Here is a 24,266-nt window from a genome sequence, read left to right as displayed (position 1 = left end):
GAGAGAGGAGGGGCGGGGGACACAAAAGAGCCAACGGGTTTAGCTCGCAGTACACGCTGTGCGCGACGCACTGCCCGTCGATGGACAGGACGGCCACCGAGAGCGCGAGTGCCAGTTACTAACACACTCACACCCCTCCACCCCCGCTGTGCTCACTTTAATTAAATTGGCCGCAGGCAACGTATGGTCCGCTCCGCTTCATAATGGCGAACGGCTCGCCCTCCATTCGGGAATAAGGTGGCTGCAGGCTGATTCTGAGCGGAATATCCCACCGGCTTACCTCTCTCGCACACAGGGTGCGCCCAGCGAGTGTGAGGGAGAGAGGGCTGCGTCCGCCTCGGCATGACAGTGCCCTGACAGTCACACACCAGCGCACTGCCGCGGCTCGGGTCACAGCCGGCACAGTCATCCACCCTCCGCCCGCGAGAGGAGAGCGGAAATTCGTCATGAGGAGAAATAAAATAGGTGGGCAGGCTCGGCACCTCCTAGTGGAACCGTGACGGGGCTGACGTGAGTTGCGTGCGACCCCACCAATGGATTGCTCTCCGAACGAGGAATCTATTGGTGGGGTCACGTCACACGTTAGGATTGAGTCCTGTTTCGCGACTCTGGAGCTCAAAACGCTTCGCGTTTTGGCCACCTGCATTGGTCTTCTGACCCACTGTGGAAGCACTTGCAAGAGTTGTGCGGGCTTGCCTACCCACCCGACGCACTTGAGATGCTCTTTGAACTCCAGTCTCGGCACCTCCTAACTTTTTCTTTAACTGTTTGTTGTCTTTTTTTTCTATCCCGCAGATACTTTCAAAGCGAAACCATACATTAGATTCACATTTCTACTAGCTTTGCGACAAACGTGGCAAAAGCAAATCATAAATGGCGCCAATTTTTAAAATGACAGGCAGTGCCTCACTTCTTTTCGACCTTAAATCAAGCACATCTTAGAGGGCATCAGAGGTGAAGTAAGGGATATTAAATTGGACAAAGAAGGTACCTTTAATTTTCTTAAGTGTTTGCTAGTGATTTCCGAGACGACTTCCACTCAAGGAACCACGGCACCGTTTGGTATGTTGCGTATATTTTAGAACGGGACGTTGGTAGTCTGTCGGCGATAGTCACGTGTCACCCAGACCACCTTCACCTCACCACCACTGCAGTAGCCATTGATCGGCTGCTAGTCAAGTATTTCGAGTAGGATTTTACCTTCCCTTCTTTAAACGTGAGTAATTTTGTTCGCTGGACATTGTACACTGCACGAACAGTGTCGAGTGTGAATTGATTGCATTGTGCTTGGCTCTCGGTATCGGTGCCAAGTCTCGCAGTGACTAAGTTTCGGCTCGGGTGCAGCTTTTGCTGAAGACAGAGGTCATTTTGATGTTCCTTTTGCTTGAGTGTAAAATCGTGCGAGCTTATGATATATGGCTTGGGATTCGCACCCATTTTTTTCAACTTTCCGTTCTTGCCTGTTGCCAGCGCCATATGCGCCATGCTTTAGGAGTAGTGAGCGATGTTCCTTTCCTACCACTAGAGGTTATATTCTCAGTCCACTCCTCATCCTAAATTCCAGGGTTGACTGCTGCTGTACAGTGTAGAACGTGCGAACATGACAGGTGTCTGTTATTAACTTGGTGTTTCTGCTTGTCACACAGAAAATGGCTGGTGATCATCCCGACCCCCCAGAAGCTGCCAACATCAAAGGATTCGCCAAATATTACAATTCTGTTACTGAGAAGGGGCGAGCATCGGTAAGTTTATTACTTAGCCTCTTTGCAAGATTGACTTTATCTTGTCTTCCTTTCTCTCATGTCTTTTGTGTTATTTGTTTGTAGGCAGCCAGGATAACTCTAGGTGGCATGGCCCTCCTCTTCCTGTACTTCAAGTTGAAGCCCTCAAGCAAGCCTGCCGCCGCTCAGTGAAAATGTAGTTTAGATTGTAAGATGCTCTATGAGCATGTTAATAACTGTCATGTCATTGCTTAAATGTTGATTTGTTACTCCTTCACGGAAATGTGAGAAGAAAAAAGTGCACTAAAGTCAGAAATTTGTAACATTATTCTTTGTTCATTTTTTATTTATATTCCCTACCAACTAATGAATAATTCATGTCTCCTTTCATTTTTATTTGTATTTAATTTTTAAAATGTACATATTTATAATTTCAACACTATTCTTCATTTAATGGGGTCTTTTCCAGTTGCTCAGCTCGTAATCTATTTTCCCTCCGCCTCTCCCTGTGAGTGGTGTCTTTCTTGATTTCCACTTCAAACCCTGATGTATCAATTCCATTATTTGATGTAGAACTGAGGGGAGATAACATTACATTATCCCGTCTTCCAGATTTCAAATCATCTTCATTTATCTTGTTGCACAGTTCAACATTAGCAGCTAATTGTTCCACATTCCAAGAGTGCTGAAGCAAGGAATGTTCCAATGTAAAAGGTCCATATCGGATGCATTTTATACTGGTACACATTGCTACACTCTTCACTTTGAGTCCAACGGTATAAATTAAATTCAGTAGATACGCTTCTTGCTCGTTCGTACAGGCAATCTCTGCAAAATTCGGATACCATATAACACATACAAATCATGAGAAAACTTCAAACCAGCATAAGTTTTTACCTATGGTGAAAAAGGGTCTCTCAAAATGTACGCATCTCATCCCATAAATAATGGGAAAATATTCACTCTCTGGCCGGAGAAGACCTTGTACCGCAAGGTCATATGCTTCTTGACTTTGAACATCCACGCCTGCATTTCTGTTAAAAACAAAGAGGTGAAAATCGTGTGATAAATTGACTACAAGAGAGAACTATCAAACAGCCATCGGACGACATTTCAAGAAAGAAACACTAACGTGTACATATGGCGTTGATGAGATGCTTGCATTGCTGCTAAAGCTTTGTCAATATGTGGCCTGTAAATTTTAGAAAATGGGGCTCTCTGAATTTTTTTTCCTGTCTTCCAGCAATTATCGGTTGCAATACCTAACTGGCCAGATACATGATAAACTTTTAGAGGTTTAGACGATTCTAGATCCCTTGCTGCTTTTGTTCCACCATTCAAGCCAAGAACTGAAGAACGAAACAATTTATTATAAACATTCAGAGAACTTTGCGATTCCTCACCAAAATAAGTCAAAACCCATACACAGAACCATCTTACCATAAACACCAGATGAGAAGAGACCAAGATAATCGGGGAGGTGCAAGCGTATATCAGTTATTTGATATCGAGGCCCTATAATTAAAGGATGGTCAGAATAATCAGTCTCAATCGTCTCCATCGGAATTCCATAAGAAGCATCATATTGCACAATCTTTCTTGGTTGTCGCACTTTCATCTTATTTAATCCTGGAAATTAGAATGTCACAATTGTATTAGATCCAGATAAGAGTTGTGTTATTCTTGTAATGTGAAATGTACCTGAATGTACCTATAAGCATGACATATTGAGGTTAGAGGGGTTAAAACAACCATTTTCTAAAACAAATTACCTTTGGATATCGTGTGTTTTAGAGAAAAAGATAGAATAGAAGTTGATAAGCCAGATGGTTTGAAGAGACATAGTAATCCATGCAAGTTTCTCCAGTATTTTGAAGCAACCAACGTCTCACACACTGCCATGGTTTGTTTTCGGACGGTTTCCTCTGAGCAGACTACTTTCCTGCCAATAGTCGGCACCTAGAGTCCCATAGCTTTAGGACTCTAGGTGAAGTGCGCGTCCAGCCCAGCCACAGCCAGGTCTAGCGAGCAAGGTTTGCCAGTCAGGTCACAAGGAAAAAGGAATACAACTATTTACATTGTTCATATATTTTTATTTTAATATTGTTTACTATTAATTCATGAAAAAAAAGCTAGTATTTTATTTACACAATAAAACAATAACAGTTCAGTTCCAAGAGAAGAAATCGAAGTATATAGTACATAAAAATATTACACGCACTTGAAACAAATGTACCAAAAACCTCTCATTTAAAAACAAAGAAAACATCACAGTATAGAACTACTGATACAACAAACAAAGAAATGTACAATAAATTCATGGGCAAATATTGACAAACAATTCAATTGGCAGTGTCTGTGGCAAAAGAGCAGGAGGATTGGAGTTGCAGAATAATGATGTTCATGTACTAGATACAGTCACTTACAATTTTGTATAGTGCACGCTCAAAAGAATATGTGATGGTTAATAGTAACTAATTGTTGCTGGTATGATAGATTGAAGTAAACTAGTAATCAACAAGCCTGAAATGAAAAGTTCAATCCACATTACAAATAAAATTTCAAGAATAAGTCAGCAAGATAACAAAATAAGGACTCACTTGGGCCTTGTTGAATCACTTCGTCTTTCTTCATAAGCATGTTGATCATCTTCACGACGCTGACTTCCATATCGTGCTCTAGAGTGATTGTCCTCTCTCCGGTTCCATTCTCCTCTACCAGGTCCACGAGAATGATTGTCTTCTCTGCTTCGATAACTTTCATTTTCATATCTTTTATTTCCCATATCCCTTCGGTTGTAAGTATCAGATCGACTTGGTCCACCATGAGTTTCATCTCTCTTGTAAGAGTTGGAATCATCTCTTCTATAATTCGCTGTAGTATCTCTTCGGTAACCAGAGCCCTCTCTGTAATAGCTGTCATCGTCGCGGCGATAACTACTACTGCTATCATCACGATAATAACTGTCATCCTTTTTAAAAGAGCTTGAATCTTGCCTCCGATAATTTTCTTCTTTTTTAAGGCGGTCCTCTTTTCTTGAATCATCTCTCTGACTTCTCTTGTCATCCATGGTGCTCCGATTGGGAACATCCCTGTGAAAAAAATTATATTGTAGCATTATTGTAATTATATTGTCCCTAAAATAATTCTGATTCTTCAACCTTATACAGAACAAACCATTTGTTGTGCTTTGATTCAGATGCCCTGTTGCGGTCTGGTGACTGGGAATGAGAGCGTCTTGAAGATCGAACAGGAGAACTTTTATCACTTTCAGAATCCGAATCATCAGTGCTCCATTGACTTCGGTCTTCCAAATCACTATCACTGTCATCCCCATCCCTCATTTTATGCCGTTTCTGACGTTCTCTGAAATTAAAAGAACAAATTTCCAACTTACTTTTCTCAAGTTCTCTTAAATGCTACAAGGAAACTAAGTAATACTGTCCTATTTTCCTTTAAAGGTTAATGGGCAAAATAGAGTAATCTATATGTTATATTACAAACCTCCTCCGCATCTTCAGAGCCAATTCACGAAGTTCTTCTTTCCTATCATTCCGCTCTTGCTCAGCTTTTTCCAAACGAGCTTTCTCAGCTTTTTTATCAGCTTTGTCTGTGGAAGACATAATGGAGACAATTGAATTTCCTGAATTTCTGGAGTTACATTGCATAAAGGAGGAAGGGAAAATTTGAAATGCTGACTTACATTGCCTATTAAGAAGGGCCTGCATTTTCTTTTTAAGCCTCTCTTGAGGTGTCATTTTTGTAGAAGTTGGTGTGCAATTGGCACTTGATACCTGAAAATCAGATCAACAATGTCAAAATATTGTAAAAAGTAATTAGTATATATAAAAGACTAAATGGTCTGTAACAACATTTCAGGATTTAAAAAAAAAATAAGGGGAGTTGATTTTTCAAAAAATTGTCAAAAGCAGAAAGTTCTTTGAGAATGGACCCAGCAATAAAACTGTTGTTAAAGTTTCTACACCCTACATTACAGAATCTCTTAAATGGTGTATTATTGTCTAGTTTACAATGTGTTAAAAAAGAACTTTTCAGTTGAATGAGATGGAGTATGAAATTAGTGAATTTGAGTTAAAACTAGCAAACGTATAAATGGCCCAAAAATTAAGATAGCATAAAGAAGATAAAGGCATGAGTGAAAAGAGGCAAATAGATCACGGACAGTTGATCAAACTGGAAAGTAAACAATAATGCCAGATTGGGTCCGTTACATTAAGCATTATTATTTTTAAAAAACCTGTCTCTAAAAGTACAGTTAGGTAGTGGTTCTTACTGACTTTGGCTGCAGGTCGAGAATTACCAGATCCAGACCGATTATTCCTGAAAATAAGACACAAATAAATTACTTGTTCTCCAGAGTACCTCAATCCAAGAAACAAGTACCACACATCAAATCCTATAAAGTAAAGTTCATACTTGTCAAGGGTATGTCCCACTGAAGCCCCTACCCCTCCAGACAGATTAGAAGAGTCCTCAGTATCTGAAGCTTCCAGATCTGATGAGGATGCATCACCCTTGCGTCGACCATAATATCTACAAATAATATCCGATGAAAAATGTGTTAGCATGAACAAAGTACTGGAAAGAAGGGAAAAAATAAAAGGAGGAACTACCTTTGAACTGGTTGCTGAGGTTGAGCCTGTTGAAGTGTCACAGTATTTTTCTTTCCTGCTGGCCTTGGAGATCGTGAATTCCTATAACTACCACTTCGACTTCTCTTTCTGTAAAAGACAATACACCATGAGGAATTTCACTGAAAACGAGATAAGAAGAAAGTATGATTAATACATACCGAGATCTTGATGGACTTCTAGACCTAGATGAGCAGCTTCTATACCTCCTGAAAAATAAATTGGTAAGTAACTTGGAATGTCATTTGACACACAGAATATATTGTTTGAAATTTTCATAGCGTACTTGGTACTATGTGACCTATTTCTAGATCGAGACCTTCTGGAATAATAGCGGCTATCATCAGATGATCCAGAAGAAGACCGTCTGCGGGATCTTGATCTCGATCTCGAACGAGATCGGGAATATGACCTAGATGACCTGGAAGTAGATCTTCTTCTACGCCTGACCTTCGTTCGAGATCTGGATCGAGAGCTAGACCTCGATCTTGACCTGGATTTAGATCTGGAAACGAAAGTAAAGCATTAAACTAACATAATGATTCATTTATTTTAAACAGGTGTAAAAATAACATCAGTAATTTTGGGAGGATTGCACAAGTGATTAATTAAGACAGTTTTTATATAAGGTTAAAAATTGTCAATTTTACTACACAATTATTTTATTTTTTACCTTCTCCTCAACCTCCTTGAAGTAGAGTGATCTGATGACGAAGAATGAGACCTTTTGACTATTCTTTTGATTGGTTCCTTGGTTACTGTCTTATTCCTGGAAAACATATTTATTTGTGACCTTCAAATCTAGAGACAGTTAGTTGACAAAGATTACTCCATTTTTAAACCGTACTCACATTTGCTTGTCTACAGATACTCCCGCTGCACTGCCATCTTCCTCATCACCAAAACAAGTAATGTACTGAATGACACCTGCATTGGCAGGAGATGTTGAGCGGGACCTGCTCTGAGATTTAGACTTTGATCTAGAATTTGGCGACATGCGATATGGATCATAGGTTGGACTTGAACGTGTAGCATAGCTATCAAGACAAAATAAGAAGACAATCAAAGCATGAATTGATGAATAGTGTCTGACAAACACTAAAGAGGAAAATAAAGAAAAATACTTCACCTGGGAGGGCTAATTTTCCGCCCGACAAGTTTCTTTTCACGAAATGCCCGCCTCTCCCTGCGAGATTTTCTACCCTGCAATAAGCATTAGCAAACATGAAGCTTTTACATTTTTTACTATCAACATACACCAAAATATGAAACACACAAAAAAAAAATTATATGAACCAAGCACTTACTGCAAACATTGCCTTTTCCTCTTCCTGTTCTCTGGCTACCTTAAGTGCTTCCTGTTCCTCAAAATCATCAGTCAAAAAGCTAAAAAAGTCATTGCCACTCATGCCATAGCCAAGACCACAACGGTTCATCTCATGAGCTTGCTTTGTATCAATTTTACTTATGTCCAAACACATATCTAAGGATAGAAACTTGAAATCAGAATTTGTTTCAAAACAAATTTAAGCATTAACTCAGGAAATTTAAATTTAAATTAACCAACCAAAGTCAACATCACTATCCTCTTCATCCTCATCAGCATTTTCATCAACCTTGGCATCATCTTTTTCTGACTTTGCAGGAGTGGTAGATATAATGGGGATAGGAGGAGGCAATGCTGGTCCTGCACCATCATCTTCATAGACATATCCAATTGCCGCTCCTGGCACCTTTTTCCCTTTCTTATCAGGATTAGGTGGGGGCTCTTTAGATTGTTGTCCACCGACAGGTCCAAATTGCTCTTCCAAATACAGTTGTCTTAGAAACTTCTCTTCTGGTACTACAAAAACAAAATTTCAAAAGATTAATATTTTTGGCGGTTACTGTGCATTATTTGAAAAATAGCAAGATTATTACCTCCCAAAAATTCATTTTGAACAAGAATGCGATATCGTTCATAGTTAGCTTGGCGTTCTTCAGCTGATACAGAATCATCATCATCGCTTTGGAATGGAGTGATGAAGTCAAGGTGAGCTCGGACATCAAACCTATCAATTAATGTGTCAGTTTGACCCTGCCATGGCATCCTGGGAACAAAAATTCGAGTGAGGTACATTAAAAAATAATCATAAAACAAGGGTGAAAGAATAAGATATAGTCTCCTTACATAATAGCTGGACTGTCTCCAGCAGCTGCAACTGCAGGATCCAAGTGTATCTTACAAGGGCGGCCATGGATCTGAAGAAATTGAGTTGGATCTGCTTTCTGCAAAGAAAAATTGTCAAAAATGTAAAAAATTTAACCAGATAGTACTTTTAGCCATAAGTGACAACTGTAAGACTGACACATACAATCTTTTCATAATAATCTCTTCTTCTTTCAGCCCTTCGATGGTAGTCGACTATCATACCACGAATCTTCTTCTCCTGTTTTCGAGCTTCGTGCCACATCATTTTTGGTACTTTTATTTCTAAAACGAAAAAATACAACCAAAATTAATTTATAATTTGGCTATAGTAGTAAAAAACAGAGTCATTATAGAACACATAACTACTTTTTTTTTTTTTAAGAAACAATGATTAACTGAATGTTAGAACAAAAACCTCAGTAACCTGGCAAATTTTTAACCTTTATGTCCATCTTTCAACCTACACCATAAAAACGGATTCCACACACAATAAGCGAAGCGTTGGGCATAATTTAGAAATTCTAAACTCATTTCAGGGATAAATGCGAAGCTTGTGAATTGTTTCAGAGGTAATTGACGACAAAACAATTATATTTTTTCAATGGTGCAGTTGCCTTGAGACCAAGCACCCTAGGCACGATGGCTCGGCAGTTCGGCTTCGGCGCCGTCACGGCTTGGATCACGCGGAACGCCGAAAAAAACTCTTGAGATGTTGAAAAACCATGAAGATAGTGTACCTGACTACAGCGAGGAACAACTTAACTGCCCAATTGCAGTTATTTTCTCAATTTTCTCCCCTGTCGCAGTCGGCCACTACTGTCGAGCTGTCGCTGCTGCTGCTGCTGCTGCTGCTGCTGAGGAGAGGATCAGGAAGCACATTGCGGTTGAGGTTGGGAGACAGCGACACTCCCACCACCGCCGGCAATCTTTGGCCTAACTCAAATCTCAAGCTTTATCAGCAGCGTGGCCATTTGTCAGTGTACGATGAAAAGTGATAAGCGTATCGAGAGCAAATCATTTCCCAGCTCAGCAATTATTTTCCCACTGATCATCTTTCCCAGTTGATGTGATGATCGTCGATACTCCGTGCGGCCGCGCGGGCACGGTGGCAATACCCCGCGTCTTCCCCCTCCCCCGTGACGTCACTTTACTTTGACTCCGATTTGTAACAATGAGTGGTGTGATGGCGAGTGAGTGAGTAGTGGCAAACAAGCTAGAAGCTGGAGTTCACCTGGACTGCCCGAGACCACCTGTGACACAAGACTCGTCCATGGGACGTTTTCAAGAATGCCTCCCTCCGCCCTTGGCTGTACGAGACGATTGTTAAAAGCCGACGAGTTGGGTGCAAATAGTACCAATGAAAGGATTAAGTGTGTCTTGGTGGGCGACGGAGCCGTGGGAAAAACTTCACTGGTAGTTAGCTACAGCACCAACGGCTTCCCCAGCGAATACATCCCTACGGCTTACGACAATTACAATGGTAATGACTGCTGAATGCATCTATCTGTTCAATTTCTGAGATGAACGTGTCAATTTTTGGTTCGGCGGACAGGTGCCGTAGCCTCAGGTAGCTTACCTCGCAAGGTCACCAAGGAAGGAGCTAATTGGCAATTTCCTCTCTAAGACCCTTGTATTAACCATGCAGAGGAAAACAGGGGAACGGAACTGTCCGCCTAGATCCGGTTTAGAGTCCGCCATCCCCATTTTGTTGTTTGATTTCCCCTATGGCCACTTTGGACCATTGTAAATAAAAGGACCTAACCTACGGTTTTGTCAGCACAGTCCTCCTCTTTCATTCATGTAATCGATTAGAACAGAGTTCTCTCACATTATAAATAAGTGCAGATTACAGAGTTTTAAGTATTATTTTTATGACCATTGTACAAGATTTGTTTTGTCAGAAGATAATGTGTTAGTACAGCTTTCATTGTTTTTCTGTCCACAGTTCTGGTGCAAGTTGATGGGCAACCTATCAGTCTTCAGCTGTGTGACACAGCAGGACAAGTAAGCATCTTGGACTTTTTTCTAATCATTTCAATTCGTTAACATACAGTTTTTCTAAGTTTAATTTTTTTCCTTCTGCAGGATGAGTTTGACCAGATCCGTCCCCTTTGTTATTCCGATACAGATGTTTTCATTGTTTGCTTCAGTGTTGTTTGCCCTACCTCATTTCAAAATGTGAATGAGAAGTGGATACCAGAAATAAAAAGATATTGTCCAGATGCAGCAATCCTCCTGGTGGGAACTCAAAGTGACAGGAGGAGAGATGTGCGCCTTGCTCTTCAACTAGCTCGATATGGACAAACACCAGTAACAGTCAATCAAGCTCGGGATTTAGCACGTCGCTCAGGGGGAGCAACATATGTTGAAACTTCTGCTTTAACTCAGAGAGACTTGAAAGAAGCTTTTGACCAAGCTATTGTTTGCGCTTTAGCCCGTAAAGGAAGAATAAGTGTCAAGGGTTCAACCAAAATCACCTCTTGCCCAGGCAAGAGGTATTCGTTTTGGAAAAAATGGTGTTGTTTCACATGAAATTCCTAATTTCATCAACAAGAATTTTTGTATCATTTGGCCTCTAAAATTGCCTTTCATTAAGTTTGTTTCTAAGTAATTTTATTTGTGCTCCCAGCTGTTACATGCTTTATTCTCTCTTTGTGTTTGTCCATTGTTTTGTTTTCCTTGACAATAATTTTGACCATTGATTCTTTTTTTTACTCAAATGTGTCAATTTCATCTATGACTGACTGGTATTTCTTCCTTTAACCTTTTTTTCGGGCACCGTTGATTATGCCCTCTCTGTTTTCTGACGTGACCTTTTTTACTGATTTTTCTTATCTGCTTTTGTACTTTGTGGTTCTGAGGGTTGTTGGTATAAGTTACCTACATCAGCTATCCACTTTGTTTAAAACTGAAGCTAAATTGTTTTCTTTCGTTAAAAAAAAAGATTTGCTTGTTTGTGTTGCAATGCAAAAGTAAGATGATGTTTTGTTGCTGATAATGTTAACTAGATGTGATAACAGGTCAGGTGTTAGCTGCCTGACAGCTGCAAGTATTCAGCAAACATGTTGCTGAAGAATTCAAGTGCTTCTTCTTTGGTTGTGATATTTGGGTTGATATTTTGGCCTTGTTGTAGCATGTGTTTGTGCTTTATTTCAGCAGTAGCCATGTTAACTTTGTTTATAGCTGACTAAGCTTGTTGGAATTTGTTGTTGGTTTTGATGTTCATGCTAGGGCTTTGTATCTAATCATTCATTTGAAACTCTTACACAGTGGGACCACTTGGAAGGTACATTGTGGCAAATATCTCTGTCCTACTCTTGTTCTTGTTGTGATGTAGTCATCAACTACTTTTGATCTTCCACAAATATTTCATAGAATTATAGACTTTATTAATTACTATTGACATTGACTTTAGTGAAGAGATTGATTGCATTTATCCAGTTTCGTATTCATACTCTTCTGCCACCGAGAAAGAGGGGTGGTAATTCTTCTGCAGTACAGCAAGATATTGCTCCCTTTCATGTTAATTGGTATTATTATTTCCCTTTATGGAAAAAATATGAAGAGGTGTAGTCATGAGATGGGTTGTGACTGTGAATTCATATTTGATTGATAATTCGGTGTAGTGTAGATTAGAATTATAATATTGCTTCCAAAGCATTGTCTTTTCTCTAAACCATTAGTGGGCCACTAAACTGATTCACAGCTATTTTCAAATTTTATGTTCAAGGGTCTTAAGGGTAAAGATTCCTAGTACAAAGTACTACTAAAAATTGTCATTTTTTTTTACCATTGGTTGCTGTGGTTGCTGTTGGAGGCCGGAGGCCTCGGAGGCCTCTTGTCAATTTTTTGGTGTTTTAAATAATATTGATGGTACCTACTTAAGTGGCACTCTATTAGCCTTCCTATTGACTCTGTATTTTTTAACTAGTATTTGTAGTTAGTCATATTTCTCTGTCTTGATTTATACTCGTAGTCTCTATTGATAATTTAATTGTGATATTCAAATCTTTTATTTCTTTTTTTTACTGTGTAATTGTTTGTTCTGTGTTGATTGTTATGACCTTAGCTAGATGCAACACATGACTTTTTTTTCTTCCTATCATGCTTTACTACTCATCTGCTCATAGCCTAGCAATCCAGGTGAGTCATAGGATTTTTATTGTCGTCTTTTCTTCCTAAATTAGCTTATTTGACCAATAGAGGTGTTCAATGAGAACTGGATTTTTTTCTGGCTGCACATTGAGTTTTCCTATACTTCTTCAATACATCACATGTATGCCGTGTTATATTATATGCCATAATTTTATCATGTTTGTTGATAGCATTACCTCAGACTGAAGTGGAAATGCCAGTTGGAAAATTGGCTTTCTGTCATTTCAGTGGTTGTGGCTGAGTTGATTAATAGTTGAATGTTAATACGGTAATCATTTCTTTGCTCAGTATCTCCATCTAATTTTCAAAGGAAAGTTCTGTTGTCTTACTATCATGTTCAGATGTTGTTTCCTATCTATAATTTTTAATGCATGAACTAATTGGAACCAACTTTCCTTTTGACTCCTTTCCTGTAAGATATTCATTGACTGTTTCATAAATGTTGACTCAGCTCTTTTCTATTTTTATGACACCAATCAATTTTTTAAAGGAAGTGGGTATACTTCAAAGAGCAGTTTCTGTCTGTGATTCTACATGTTTGTTACAATTATTTAATGCACATGTTATTGTTGTGTATGATTAATATATGTACATAATAAATGGGCTTTTGTATCAAACCACCACTTATCTTTTATCCTTAATGACCTTATTTACATGGTTAAGAACTACCCAGGAATATAAATGGGTAAGTGACAGTATGGCATCACCAGCCTAGTGATATAAAAGAAAGTATACAAAATCATAACATATAACAGAGTTGAGGTTCTGGACCAAATACAGTTCAATTAGGTGTCTCCTGTGATTTCTTCTCTTCGTCTGAGTCGACTGCCGAGTCATGCTGCTCAAGAACTTGAGCTAGGTGATCTGCTTTTAAAAGTTCCACCAATTCTCCTAATGTCAGAGCTTGTTTGTCTGGGGCGACATATCTCATTATAGGATGGCTGTTGCCGACTGGTGTATCTAAGATGAAGTCATCATCATCAAGGACACTTTGATTTCCATTTGAAAGGAAGTTCATCATCGAAGACTTGTTTCTTTCCTCCAATGACTTGACAATATCCTTTCCCTTTCGCTTGGACTTCAGCCTTTCCAATTTGCTTTCTGGAACAGTAAACAGTACATTCTCAGTAAAACCATAAGCCATATTAAGGCAAATTGAATGGGGCCAGAGTGAAGGGAAGGGCCCGTTTGACAAAACATTGGTCACTCAATAATAAGATGATCTTAGGAATATTAACGTAAATATACTGAATTATACTGAATTTCAAAAGACGACGTACCCAAAGACGCCAGGTATTCCGCTGAATCGGGCAAACGGCTTGGTGGGGCCTCCTCTAGGTTGTCAATGCTGTCAGCAACAAAACTGTCCTCAAAGCACATCGACGAATCCTGCGTGATTTCTTCTACACCAGTTTCCTCCGAGTCCCTCCTCCAAGGGTCTACCACGGTCGACTTCATGATTCTTTGACAGACGATGGAACACAGGAGAAAAGTGTCGGATCAAAAACCTGAACTGACTGACGTTTCGCTTGAATGTTCCAAACAAAACAAGCAGAAGGCAGGAGGCAGGGCAGCAGTATTCGCACCAATGAACTGCGAATAGTCATGACAGAATAGCCACCCTTACGCAGCTAAATTGTTATGATTTCAGTTGGCTTAGAAAAATAAGTAGAATAATTATGAGATTGGAAGACTGAGCTTAGTGTATTTCAAGAATGTTGGTCATTGTTCTTAGCTTCCGAAGCTTCCAATACGAAAGCAGCATTCATCTGTTTCCCTTTTTTATGTTGGCCTAAGTGCTGCCACATTGTTCTTGGGCGCACTCGTTCGGTTTCGGTTATGGCGGCGACCTGTCACAAATACACTCACTCCGTGTTCGGCCACAATTCTGCGACGATGCGGGCATGGGCATCTGCAAGCACAGCGTTGGCAGTGGTGGTGCTCGTGTGCCTCTCTCTGGTCGGGGTCCTGGATGTCCTGGGCGGGGCGTCCGGGGCCGTGGCGTGCGGCAACGGCGGCGAGCTGAGCGAGGACGGTTCGACGTGCAACTGCTTTGACGCCTTCCACGGCCCGGACTGCAACGCCATCAAAGACTTTTGCGAGCACGAGGACGCGTACAACGAGAAGTGCGCCCCGGCGGCGTGCGTGACCGTCTACAGCGGCTTCTACTGCACCCGCTGCAGGAACGAGACCACGCAGGGAATGCACTGCCAGAGAGGTACCGCGGTGACAGTGACAGCCCAATGTCCAAGAGGCAGGGTTTCGGTGACGATTCCTCTCGGGCTGCAGCCATCAACGACTCGACGGCAACTGCCTCCGAGCCGTACTTCGTGTTCCTGCCCAAGGTGGCCCTCTTCGAGGACCTGCCCCTGCTGGTCAGCCTCTCTGAGTTGGGACAGGGCCTCATCGTCAAGGTTCGGGCTCCACTAGGAAGATGGACGAGTTGAGGGCGCGCGTAGTGTCGGAATGAGGAAGCACGCCCGTTCAGGTGCGCTGGGGCGACGGGGTGGTGGACGTGCGGTCGGCAGACGACTTCTTCATCGGCTACCTCGCCGACGAGGTGCCGTCCTTGGGCCTCGACGCCCTGGCCCCGGGGACCCCCGGCTTCGCCGCCATGCCCCGCGGTAAGACACGAATCTAGTCGTGGAGGACGCGCTACAGCTTCACGCTTCTCTCCTACACTCAATCTCTCAGGGCGTCGCTACATGGTCCGCTTCAACCACGGCTTCAACCGCCGGCTCTCGACCAAGGGCACCGTCAGGAACTTCCTGCAGCTCATCAACTACCCGGCCAACCAGAGAGGCGTCGAGATGCAGCACGACTTCGCGCTCAAGGTGGTCCTGCCGCCAGATCAGGACCGCACCGTGGAGCTCAGCCTGCCAGAGCTGTGGGTTCGGTTGTTGAACCTCGTGTATAATTTTTAAAATGGAAAAGAATTGTCAGCCTTTTTCTTGGCTCTATTCAGCGGGTCGAACTTTGGCGCTGACAACGCCATGCCGCACTGGAGCCGCCTGGACACAGTGCAGGTGCTGGGCGAGGCGCAGGACACGGCGACGCTGGGCAGCGCGGTGGGGTACTCCTTCACGTTCAGCCTGGCCCTCCGCATCGGCACCTCGTGTGAGTAGCGACGCGGCACGCGCGGCACCGATCCGCGCAGCGGGCAGCGGGCATGGTCTTGAACCCGCGACTGCCCGCTGCAGCGCAGCTGGACCTGCCGGCGGTGGCCGCGCCCGACATGCGCTTCCTGGCGCCGCCCTACACGCTGCCCATGGGCAAGCACTGCGTCAAGTTCGCGGCGTGGAACGGCACGCGTCTGGTGGAGTTCGTTACGGTGAGCCAAGCGTGGACGTCCTGGTCGTCCTGGCGGGGCAGCGCCTGCACTCCATCGGCAACCTCACCGCTCGGCCTGACACTGACAGGGCTACTTCCTGGTCGTGCCCGCGCCACTGCAAGTGCTACTGCTGGGCGGCACGGCGCGCATCGTGTCGCCACGCTACCCGCTCGTGCTGGACGCCAGCAAGTCCATGGACCTGAACGAGAAGGACCTGCGGCACGTCAAGTTCCAGTGGCGGTGCACCACCACCGGCAGCGGGCCCTGCCCCTTCCACTCCGCCACCGGCAAGCGCGTCATCGTGCCGCCGGGGCTGCTGCGCCACGGCCACAGGTTCGTCGTCGTCCTGGAGGCCAGCCGCCTCTTCCTGGACCCCCAGGTCCTCCGGCAGGCCGTCACCGTGGACGACAACGTGCCCGTCAACGTGGCCATTGTGTGAGTAGTGCCGCGCGTTCGCGTTCCTCGTCGTCCTCTGTCGGCTGCTGCTTCAGCGCCTCGTTGGCCTCGCTGGCCTTGTTGGCGGCAGGTGCGAGCGGAACTGCGGCACCGGCCTGGGCACGCTGGCCTCGGAGCGCGTGTCCCTGCGCGCCGAGTGTTCGGCGGAGTGCCCGCGCCTGTCCTGGAGCGTGGGCAGGGACCCCGACGTCGATCGGAACGCGACGGACGGCGAGGACATCAAGGCCACCCTGTCCGTGGGGTCCGTCGGCAAGCGCTACATCATCGCCCCGCCCACCCTTACGGAGTACCCCTCCTACATCGTCAGTCTGAGCGGTAAGGGACAGGGCTTCTCTGCTGAAGTGCGCGAGGTTCATCGCCGACCCCTAAAACGGAATTCGGGCGAAGTGTCGACGGACAGCGCGTGGGTGCGCGTGAGCACCTTCCAGCTGTCCGTCATTCCGCAGCCCAACCACACGTGCAGCGCGCTGGGCTCCGGCGTCAGGACCACCATCAGGTGCCGCGACAACTCGGACCCGCACTCGCGCTGGGCCGGCTACTCCCTCTACAAGTTCTTCCAGCGGACCGACCAGGGCGGTGAGGCCACTGGGAGACATTCCCGCCACATCAAGTCTCGTCCGAGACCTGCTGATTCTGACCACGGGGACGTGCCCGTCCAGGCCGAGTGCTCATCGGGTACACGTTCTCCGGGGTGGGCGTGGCCCTGGTGTTCATGGACCGGCCGGTGCTCGTCGTGGCCACCATGCCGTGGGGCTCCGAGTGGACCACCGAGCTCCAAGTGTCGGGGGTAAGGGGGCCGCCGGCCGCTTCAGCCCCACGGGGGGTGGTGGTGCCAAACAGCGGACTCTCACTCTCTATCTCGCTCTGTTGCAGGGCAGGCCTTCGACGGCCGGCCTGTCGATCACCATCAAGAGGGCCGAGCTCCGTTACGAGAAAGGGAACGACATGGGTGAATTGATGCCGTTCAAATTTACTGTAACTTATTTTTGCATGGAGTGGACGGGGAGGCGAATGACGTTTCTTCGTGACAGTGGCGACGGTGATGCTCGCCTCGGCGCTCGCCACGGCCCTGCAGAGCGGCACCGCCCCGGCGCAGTCTGACCTGGCCCGCGTGGCGGCGCTGTGCAACCAGTACATCGGCGGCCGGCCGCACGCCGCGCTGTGGTGGCAGTACGCCGAGCTGGCCTTCATGTTGGGGGACCTCGGCGTGCGGGAGGCCGGCACCTTCCTGGACGACCTGACGGAGCAGATGGGCGCCCTGCTGGTGACGGTGTCGAACCAGCTGGTCCAGCTCGCGCGCCGCAAGGAGCCGCCGCCCATCAGCACGGCGGACATCGAGGACCACTTCCGGTAGGGCCGCAGCGCTGCCGCTGGGGCACAGTGCGCCAGAAGACCGGTGGAGGCGCCCAAAACTCTAGACGCGCTTGGAGCCTCAGAGTCGCTAATCAGGACTCGAACCGAACGTGTGGCCCCACCAATGGATTTCTCTCCGAAAGAGGAATCCATTGGTGGGTCACACGTTTGGTTCCGGTCCCGGTCTTCTTCTGGCCTACTGTGAGAGGGCTAGGAGCCGCCCCACTTGGGCAGCTGTACGACGCTGTTTCCGCGCAGGAAGATAACCCGCGTGGTCACGCACATGACGGTGGACGCGGAGAGCGACATGGCCAAGAAGATCCGCAACCTGACCGTCGACGAGGACCTGCTGGAGCCGGACTACCTGCTGTACACCGACCTGCTGCCCGGCCACGTGGACCGCCAGCGCAAGGTGCGAACACCGACTCCAGGGTGTGCCTCTTGGCCAGACCTTCAAGGACTCATGCTCTTTTGGGCGCAGTTCCGCGCGGGGGCGCGCAGCGCCATCAAGACCCTGACCAACGTGGTGAGGGCCGTGCAGTGGCGGCAGCTGCCGGGCATGGCGCCGTTCATGGTGGACGTGGACTCGGGCAGCACGGCGCCGGGCCTGGGCCGCATCACGGTGTGGACCCAGGTCGAGTCCATGGCGGCCATCGCGGAGCGCAGCAACGACACCGCGGCGCTGCCGGACAACTGCAACTTCTACGTGGACCGGGAGAAGGGGCGGCAGCTGGACGCCAAGGCCGACGCGTTCGGCCTGACGGTGGCCTTCATCAACGGCAGCCTGTCGTGGTTCGAGCCCGTGCCGCCGACGGTGCTGTCCAACACGCCCACCGTGGCCATGGTGGACCTGCAGCTGTACAACGAGGGCCCCGCGGGGAAGGCGCCCCCCGTCCCCAAGGCCATCGGCGTCACCCTGCCCGCGCCCAACGTGGCCGGCGAGGCGGTGCGCGGCCGCCTCAGCGCCATGACGAACGCGTCGCTGTGGTCCGACCACGTCGTCGTGTACAACCTGCACGCTTACGACGGCACCGGCGTCCTGCAGGTCGTGTTCCCCGCCACCAGCGATGGCGGCGATGACGGCGGCGACCTGGAGGTGTTGGCGACGGTCTGCTTGCGCCACCCCGCGCTTTCGGGCTTGTTGTGACTGTGCTGCGTCCGCCTGGTGCAGATAGAGGCGGTGGTGGTGCTGCAGGAGAAGTGGCCCCGCGACGAGGCCTTCTGCTCCACGTCGGCCGTGCCGCTCAAGCGCTCGCGGCGCCAGGACGTCTCCATCGCGGTGCCGGTGCGCTCCCGGCTCAACACCATCATGCACTTGGGCATCGGCCTCACCAACGCGTCCCTCCAGGTGGGCAGTGGCGTGTTCACGTGCACGTTTTGAGTGGCCCAATACACGCGCCGTGTCCTCAGGCCGCCGCGGCGAAGGGCATGTCGCTGGTGACGTTCGACTTCAGCTTCCTGCCGCTCAACCTGGCCTGCAAGAGCTGGAGCAACTCCCGTTACAAGTGGGTCACCGGGCAGCACCAGGAGGTTCGTCACCATCACGCTCCACGAGTGCGAAGGACACAGAGCGACGTTCGGCATCCTTGTTCTCGTCGAGGCAGGTCTGGCAGGCGAGCGGGCCGCGCGCCCTGACGTGCAGCCTGCACCACTTGTCGCTGTTCTCCGGGCTCGTGCTCGTGCCGCCCAACTACGTGCACCCGCTGCGCGACGCCAAGCTCTTCGCCACGCTGTACCGCAACTGGCTCGTGTTCGCCTGGGTCATGCTGAACCTCATCGTGTACCTCGTGTGGCTAACGTTCGTGCGGCGCCAGGACCGCCACCAGGAAAAGCAGGTGGATGGCCGGAGTGTTGGAGGACGGGTCGGGTGCGTCGTCGTCCCTTGTCGTCTACACTGTGCTCTCGGTCGGCAGTGGAAAGTGGTGGTGCTGGACGACATCGTGGAAGGTGCCAACTACCCCTACTTGCTGTCCGTGTTCTCCGGCAACCTGGCGCAAGGGCAGACCTCGGCGTACGTGGGGATCAAGATCTACGGCGACCTACAAGACAGCGGAGTACTTGTCTTCCTTTTCATTATTTGAAAACTTGTTCTCAGTGTCTTGCAAGTTTTTTTTAGGATTGGTTTTCCCCGCTGCCCAGGCACACCTGCTGTCGCACGAGGGCCGGCCGCTGAGCGACACTTACGACGACTGGTTCGTGCTGTACACGCCGGGCCCGATGGGCGAGCTGCAGTCCGTGGACCTGTGGACGGACTGCGCGGGCGTGCGGCCCTACTGGTACTGCGAGAAGGTGGTGGTGGAGGAGCTGCGGACGGGCCGCTCCTGGACGTTCCCGGCCTTCTGCTGGCTGTCCCTGGAGCATGGCACGCGCCGGGCCTGCGTCACGCTGCGGCCCACGCCCCTGCGCGTCAAGCACCGCTTCTTCGGCCTGCTCAAGGCGTCGGCGCGCGGCGACCACACATGGGCCAGCGTCTGCTTCCGGTGAGTGCAGTGCCATCGGCGGGGTCACGCGTTCGGTTCGAGTCCTGTTTGGCGACACTGGAGCCGAAAGCCCGTCTTGAGTTTTGGCCACCTCCACCGATCTTCTGGCCCACTGTGCGACGCAAACCGGACCCCTGCCCGCAGGCATCCCCGGATGACGTTCACGCGGGCGCAGCGCCTCACCGTGGCCTTCACCGAGAACTTCCTGGACATGCTGGTCAGCATCATGTTCTTCCAAATCGTGGAGGACTTCGACGAGGACCCGGCCTCGGCACTGGCCGTGTCCCTCCCGGTCATGCTGGGGCGCGCGCTGCGCGTGGCGCTGGAGGGCTGCGCCATCACCATCCCGGCAGCCATCCTCCTCAACTGGATATTCCAGTAAGCTTCCACCGCCACGCATTCCGTCGGGCATTCAGCAGGCGAGACATCGCCTCCTCGTCCCTCCTTAGAGTGGAGCACATAGAGCCGACGTCTTCGGAAGACGCGCCGATAGAGGACTACTACATGGCCGCCACCGCCGCCACGTCCACCACGTCGCAGTCCGGCCCGAAGGCGCTCTCCACGGCCAGCTTGCTGTCGCCGCCCTTGCTGTCGCCGCCCTCGGCCGGCGCGACCGTGAAGGCAGCCGTGTCCACCGCCACCATCTCCTCCCTGTCCACCCTGTCCATGCTGTCCTCCATCGGGATCCTGTCTCCCGACCCGTCCGCGACGCGCGTCGGCGGCGTGGAGGTAGTGCTGCTCCACGCCGTGCTCTGCCTGCTCGCCACCCTGGCCTGACGCGCTGACGCTGGCGTTGCTCCAGCCGCGCGGCGCGGGGTCGCCGCGGGCCGTGGCCTCGTCCGTGCTGCCCATGGTGCCGGCGCAGTCCGAGGCCGCGAGTCGCACCGCGAGCGGCGCCGCGCTGGCGTCGTCCCGGCCGCTGCCGTTGGACCCGCAGGACCGCGGCAGTCCGAGCGGCCAGGGCGTGGACCCCGCGCAGTTGCTGCGCTACGGCCGGTGCTCTGGTAAGCGGGGCGCAGAGGGCCCTTCGCCTGCTGCTGGCGCAGGCTGATTATGACCAGCACTATAATCGCTCTGTCTCTCTCGCACTGGCGGCGTGGCCTACGGGTGCGAAGGAGACAGAGCGACTGGGTTCGCGGTGAGACTCCTGACCACCGCAGTGCCGCAGGCTACCGCAAGCTGCGCATTCGCACGGTGCCCCGCGCCTCCGGGATGCCCACCGTCGTCGTGTACCTGGGCGGCTGGAAGGGGCCACCCGGCCCCGAAGAGGCCCTCCCCGACCCTGGGGCCCCGCTCGTGGCCAGAGACAGGTCAGCTGTAGACTGATCCTGAGAGTAGTTTTCGTTGCTCTGTCTCTCTCGCACTCGCAGGTGAGATAGAGACAGCGACGGAAACGATTCTCGGAATCAGTCTACCGGTTGACACATGACGATGTGGGTCCACGGGGAGAAATTCGTGACGGACCAAGTGCTGGCCAGGTCGTGGATCCGAAGCGCCAACGCGTCCAAGGCCTCACTGTCGCCGCCTGCAGTGCTCGCGAGCGCCAGCCTGGAGTCCACTGGAAGGGGGCCGGCCCTCGCTCCAGTTAGAAGCAGGCAGGTCCTGTCTGCAGTCGCAAGCAGGCAGGCTCTCGCTTCAGCCGGGGCCGACTCCGCGCCCAAGGCCATCGAGGACGCGAGGCTGGACGGCGGCAGCGTGCTGGGGCTGGTGGCGACGGGGAGCAGCCTGGAGCGGCGACAAGGTGAAGGTGGCCGCCGTAACGGCTGCCGTTTCGGTCGAAGTCTCGGTGGCTGAGCGCACTGCACTGACACACTGCTCCCTGCTGCGCCGCGCAGTCGCCGCCTCGGCAAGCCACCTCGCCGGCGTGGGCGACCTGGGTGGCCTGGGGACCAAGCAGCGGCGCTCGCACAAGAAGCGAGTCGAGGAGGACGACGGCGACCTCCCTTTCGAAAAGCGCAAACGGGAGTGGAACTTCCGGCAAAAGAACACGTGGCGGATTCTGATTGGCTGGTGAGAGCTGCGAGCGGTGCTCATCGCGCAAGCTTGACCGGCCGCGACGTGGTGAAATGCAAAAGACCGTTGGCACTTGCAGGGTCATCTGCGTGGTGACCATCATCACGTGCTGCTACTTCACCATCCTGTACAGCCTCATGTACGGCTGGCAGAAGAGCTGGCAGTGGCTCTTGACCGCCGTGGCGTCGATAGTCCTCAGCATCGGCGTGATACAGCCGGTCAAGATGGCCGCCGTGGCCTTCGTGTTCGCGCGCTTCTTCGAGGTAAGCCAGGAGTCAGGCTGTCTGGTGCTGTCTGGCAGATGGAGCCGCAGGGGCGCCGCACGGCACAGCACGGCGCGGCGAGCGCCTGCGGAACCACGGTTAGGCCAGCCCGCCGCGCGCCGCTGTAGCGGGCTGGCCTACCCGTGGTTCCGCAGGCGCTCGCCGTGCCGTCCGAGGTGGAGATGGAGATGGCCTTCGCGCTTCGCGTTCCAGAAAGACGTGCCCCTGGAGCAGAAAGTGGCGCCCTACGCGCGCCCCGTCGCGCTGCCGCCGCTGGAGCCCCCGCAGTACCGCCGGGCGGGCGCCAACGCCAAGATGTACCGCCAGCTGACGCGGACGGAGGCGGAGGTACCCGACGTTCATCGCGACAGGACAGCCCGCTTTTCCTCAAATAAAAATCCATGCCGTTTACTTCGGGCAGGTTTTACTGGTGCTGCGCAAGCACAGGCGGCAGCTGACGTCTCGAGCCATAGACACGCTCCTCTGGGTGCTGTGGATCACCTTCATGTACTTGTGCGTGTCCATGGCCTCGGACACGCTCTTCTACTACATGCAGAAGCACGTCTCGGGCATGGTGCTGACCTCCACGTACACGCGCACCCGGCCCTTCGGACTGTTCTACGACGTCATGACGTGAGAGCCTTTCTGTCTCTGCTCGTGGCCACTCGCGGCAGTGACGGCGAACTCCCCACCAATGGATTGCTCTGCGAACGAGGAATCTATTGGTGGGGTCACTTGTTCGGTTCGAGTCCTGTTGGCCAAGGCTGGTCCACTGTGACAACTGTGGCATGCTGCCCTCAGGTACGGCGAGTTCTACGACTACCTCAACAGGACGATGGTCAGGTCGCTCCTGCACCGCAAGGTCCCTCAGAACGAGACGCCCGGTGAGCACGGCGGCGAACACCTCCGCGATGGCTGAACCGCCCGGAAGATCTTTGACCCGAGGTGGATTTGTTCGCAGACGTCTTGCACCCGTACGTCGCGTTCGCCGCGGACAACGTGACGCGAATGATTGGAGTGATGCGACTTCGACAGCAGCGGATGCAGAGAGAGCCCAGTCAGTGCGAGCGAGCCTGAGGAGAAAACACAAGGAAAAACGACTTTTGAATGAATGTGAATGAATGTGGCAGCCTGCCTGGTGGCCGGGCCCTTTCGGCGCCTGGGCCTGTCGTGCTACGGCGACTACTACAAGTCCCAGAGCGACCACTTCGACTACGGCGTGGGCTGGAACGGCAGCGAGTCCGCCACGAACGCCAGCACGGACGACATGTCGCTGGGCAAGCACGCGCTGGACATCTGGCGGCACCACGCCTCGTGGGACATCGACACGCTCTTCTCCATCGGTAGCTCTCTCTGTCTCTCTCGCTCGCATGGGGGCGCCCCGTGAGTGCGAGAGAGACAGAGCGACGAAATGATCCTTCGGAAACGGCCGGTGACACGAAAATTATGTCGTGGAGATGCCTCGCAGGCCAAGACACCCAGTTCCTCGGCGGCGGCTACGTGGCGGACCTGGGCCGCATCCTGCTCAACGCGGAGATCGAGCTGCGCTACCTGTCGTCCAACCACTGGCTGGACCGGCGCACGCGGGGCATGTTCACCGAGTTCATCCTGTACTCGCCGTCCACCAACATCTTCTGCGACGTCTTCCTGT

The 24,266-nt window shown here is 50.0% G+C and overlaps 5 protein-coding genes across 7 annotated transcripts; 2 read left to right on the top strand and 3 right to left on the bottom strand.

Moving 5' to 3' along the window:
• Window positions 1–1,082: 1,082 nt before the first annotated feature.
• On the top strand, window positions 1,083–2,049 carry LOC117649146 (ATP synthase membrane subunit DAPIT, mitochondrial-like). 2 transcript variants are annotated; one of them, XM_034391615.1, is made up of 3 exons: window positions 1,083–1,216; window positions 1,647–1,742; window positions 1,827–2,049. In XM_034391615.1, exons 2-3 carry the CDS (start codon window positions 1,650–1,652, stop codon window positions 1,911–1,913), a joined length of 180 nt encoding a protein of 59 aa, XP_034247506.1. In that variant the 5' UTR covers window positions 1,083–1,216; window positions 1,647–1,649; the 3' UTR covers window positions 1,914–2,049. The 2 variants fall into 2 exon arrangements, with proteins under 2 accessions (XP_034247506.1, XP_034247507.1); XM_034391616.1 differs by lacking the exon at window positions 1,083–1,216 and adding an exon at window positions 1,224–1,362.
• A 52-nt stretch (window positions 2,050–2,101) lies between these two features.
• LOC117649142 (mitochondrial mRNA pseudouridine synthase Trub2) lies at window positions 2,102–3,682 on the bottom strand. Its single transcript, XM_034391612.1, has 5 exons — window positions 3,494–3,682; window positions 3,162–3,350; window positions 2,854–3,070; window positions 2,619–2,755; window positions 2,102–2,549 (listed from the first exon to the last, which is right to left on the bottom strand). The coding sequence occupies exons 1-5, from the start codon at window positions 3,621–3,623 to the stop codon at window positions 2,161–2,163; spliced, it is 1,062 nt and encodes a 353-aa protein (XP_034247503.1). The 5' UTR covers window positions 3,624–3,682; the 3' UTR covers window positions 2,102–2,160.
• A 253-nt stretch (window positions 3,683–3,935) lies between these two features.
• LOC117649141 (CLK4-associating serine/arginine rich protein) lies at window positions 3,936–9,441 on the bottom strand. Of its 2 annotated transcripts, none has more exons than XM_034391610.1 (19): window positions 9,302–9,441; window positions 8,728–8,846; window positions 8,544–8,641; window positions 8,294–8,463; window positions 7,941–8,216; window positions 7,681–7,856; window positions 7,503–7,576; window positions 7,225–7,410; window positions 7,047–7,142; window positions 6,660–6,878; window positions 6,535–6,582; window positions 6,356–6,463; window positions 6,159–6,275; window positions 6,020–6,062; window positions 5,425–5,515; window positions 5,226–5,331; window positions 4,899–5,087; window positions 4,322–4,813; window positions 3,936–4,244 (listed from the first exon to the last, which is right to left on the bottom strand). In XM_034391610.1, exons 2-19 carry the CDS (start codon window positions 8,827–8,829, stop codon window positions 4,229–4,231), a joined length of 2,607 nt encoding a protein of 868 aa, XP_034247501.1. In that variant the 5' UTR covers window positions 8,830–8,846; window positions 9,302–9,441; the 3' UTR covers window positions 3,936–4,228. The 2 variants fall into 2 exon arrangements, with proteins under 2 accessions (XP_034247501.1, XP_034247502.1); XM_034391611.1 differs by lacking the exon at window positions 9,302–9,441 and adding an exon at window positions 9,029–9,261.
• Window positions 9,442–9,710: 269 nt separating this feature from the next.
• LOC117649143 (cell division control protein 42 homolog) lies at window positions 9,711–13,336 on the top strand. Its single transcript, XM_034391613.1, has 3 exons — window positions 9,711–10,044; window positions 10,510–10,568; window positions 10,650–13,336. The coding sequence occupies exons 1-3, from the start codon at window positions 9,852–9,854 to the stop codon at window positions 11,094–11,096; spliced, it is 699 nt and encodes a 232-aa protein (XP_034247504.1). The 5' UTR covers window positions 9,711–9,851; the 3' UTR covers window positions 11,097–13,336.
• LOC117649144 lies at window positions 13,243–14,293 on the bottom strand. Its single transcript, XM_034391614.1, has 2 exons — window positions 14,000–14,293; window positions 13,243–13,820 (listed from the first exon to the last, which is right to left on the bottom strand). Exons 1-2 carry the CDS (start codon window positions 14,175–14,177, stop codon window positions 13,501–13,503), a joined length of 498 nt encoding a protein of 165 aa, XP_034247505.1. The 5' UTR covers window positions 14,178–14,293; the 3' UTR covers window positions 13,243–13,500.
• Between the last annotated feature and the right edge of the window lie 9,973 nt (window positions 14,294–24,266).

Source organism: Thrips palmi, unplaced genomic scaffold, assembly GCF_012932325.1.
Source record: "Thrips palmi isolate BJ-2018 unplaced genomic scaffold, TpBJ-2018v1 HiC_scaffold_4, whole genome shotgun sequence".
In the NCBI taxonomy this organism is placed as follows: Eukaryota; Metazoa; Arthropoda; class Insecta; order Thysanoptera; family Thripidae; genus Thrips; species Thrips palmi.
Note: the sequence above shows the minus strand (reverse complement) of the source record. Positions and strands in the feature narration are given on the sequence as shown.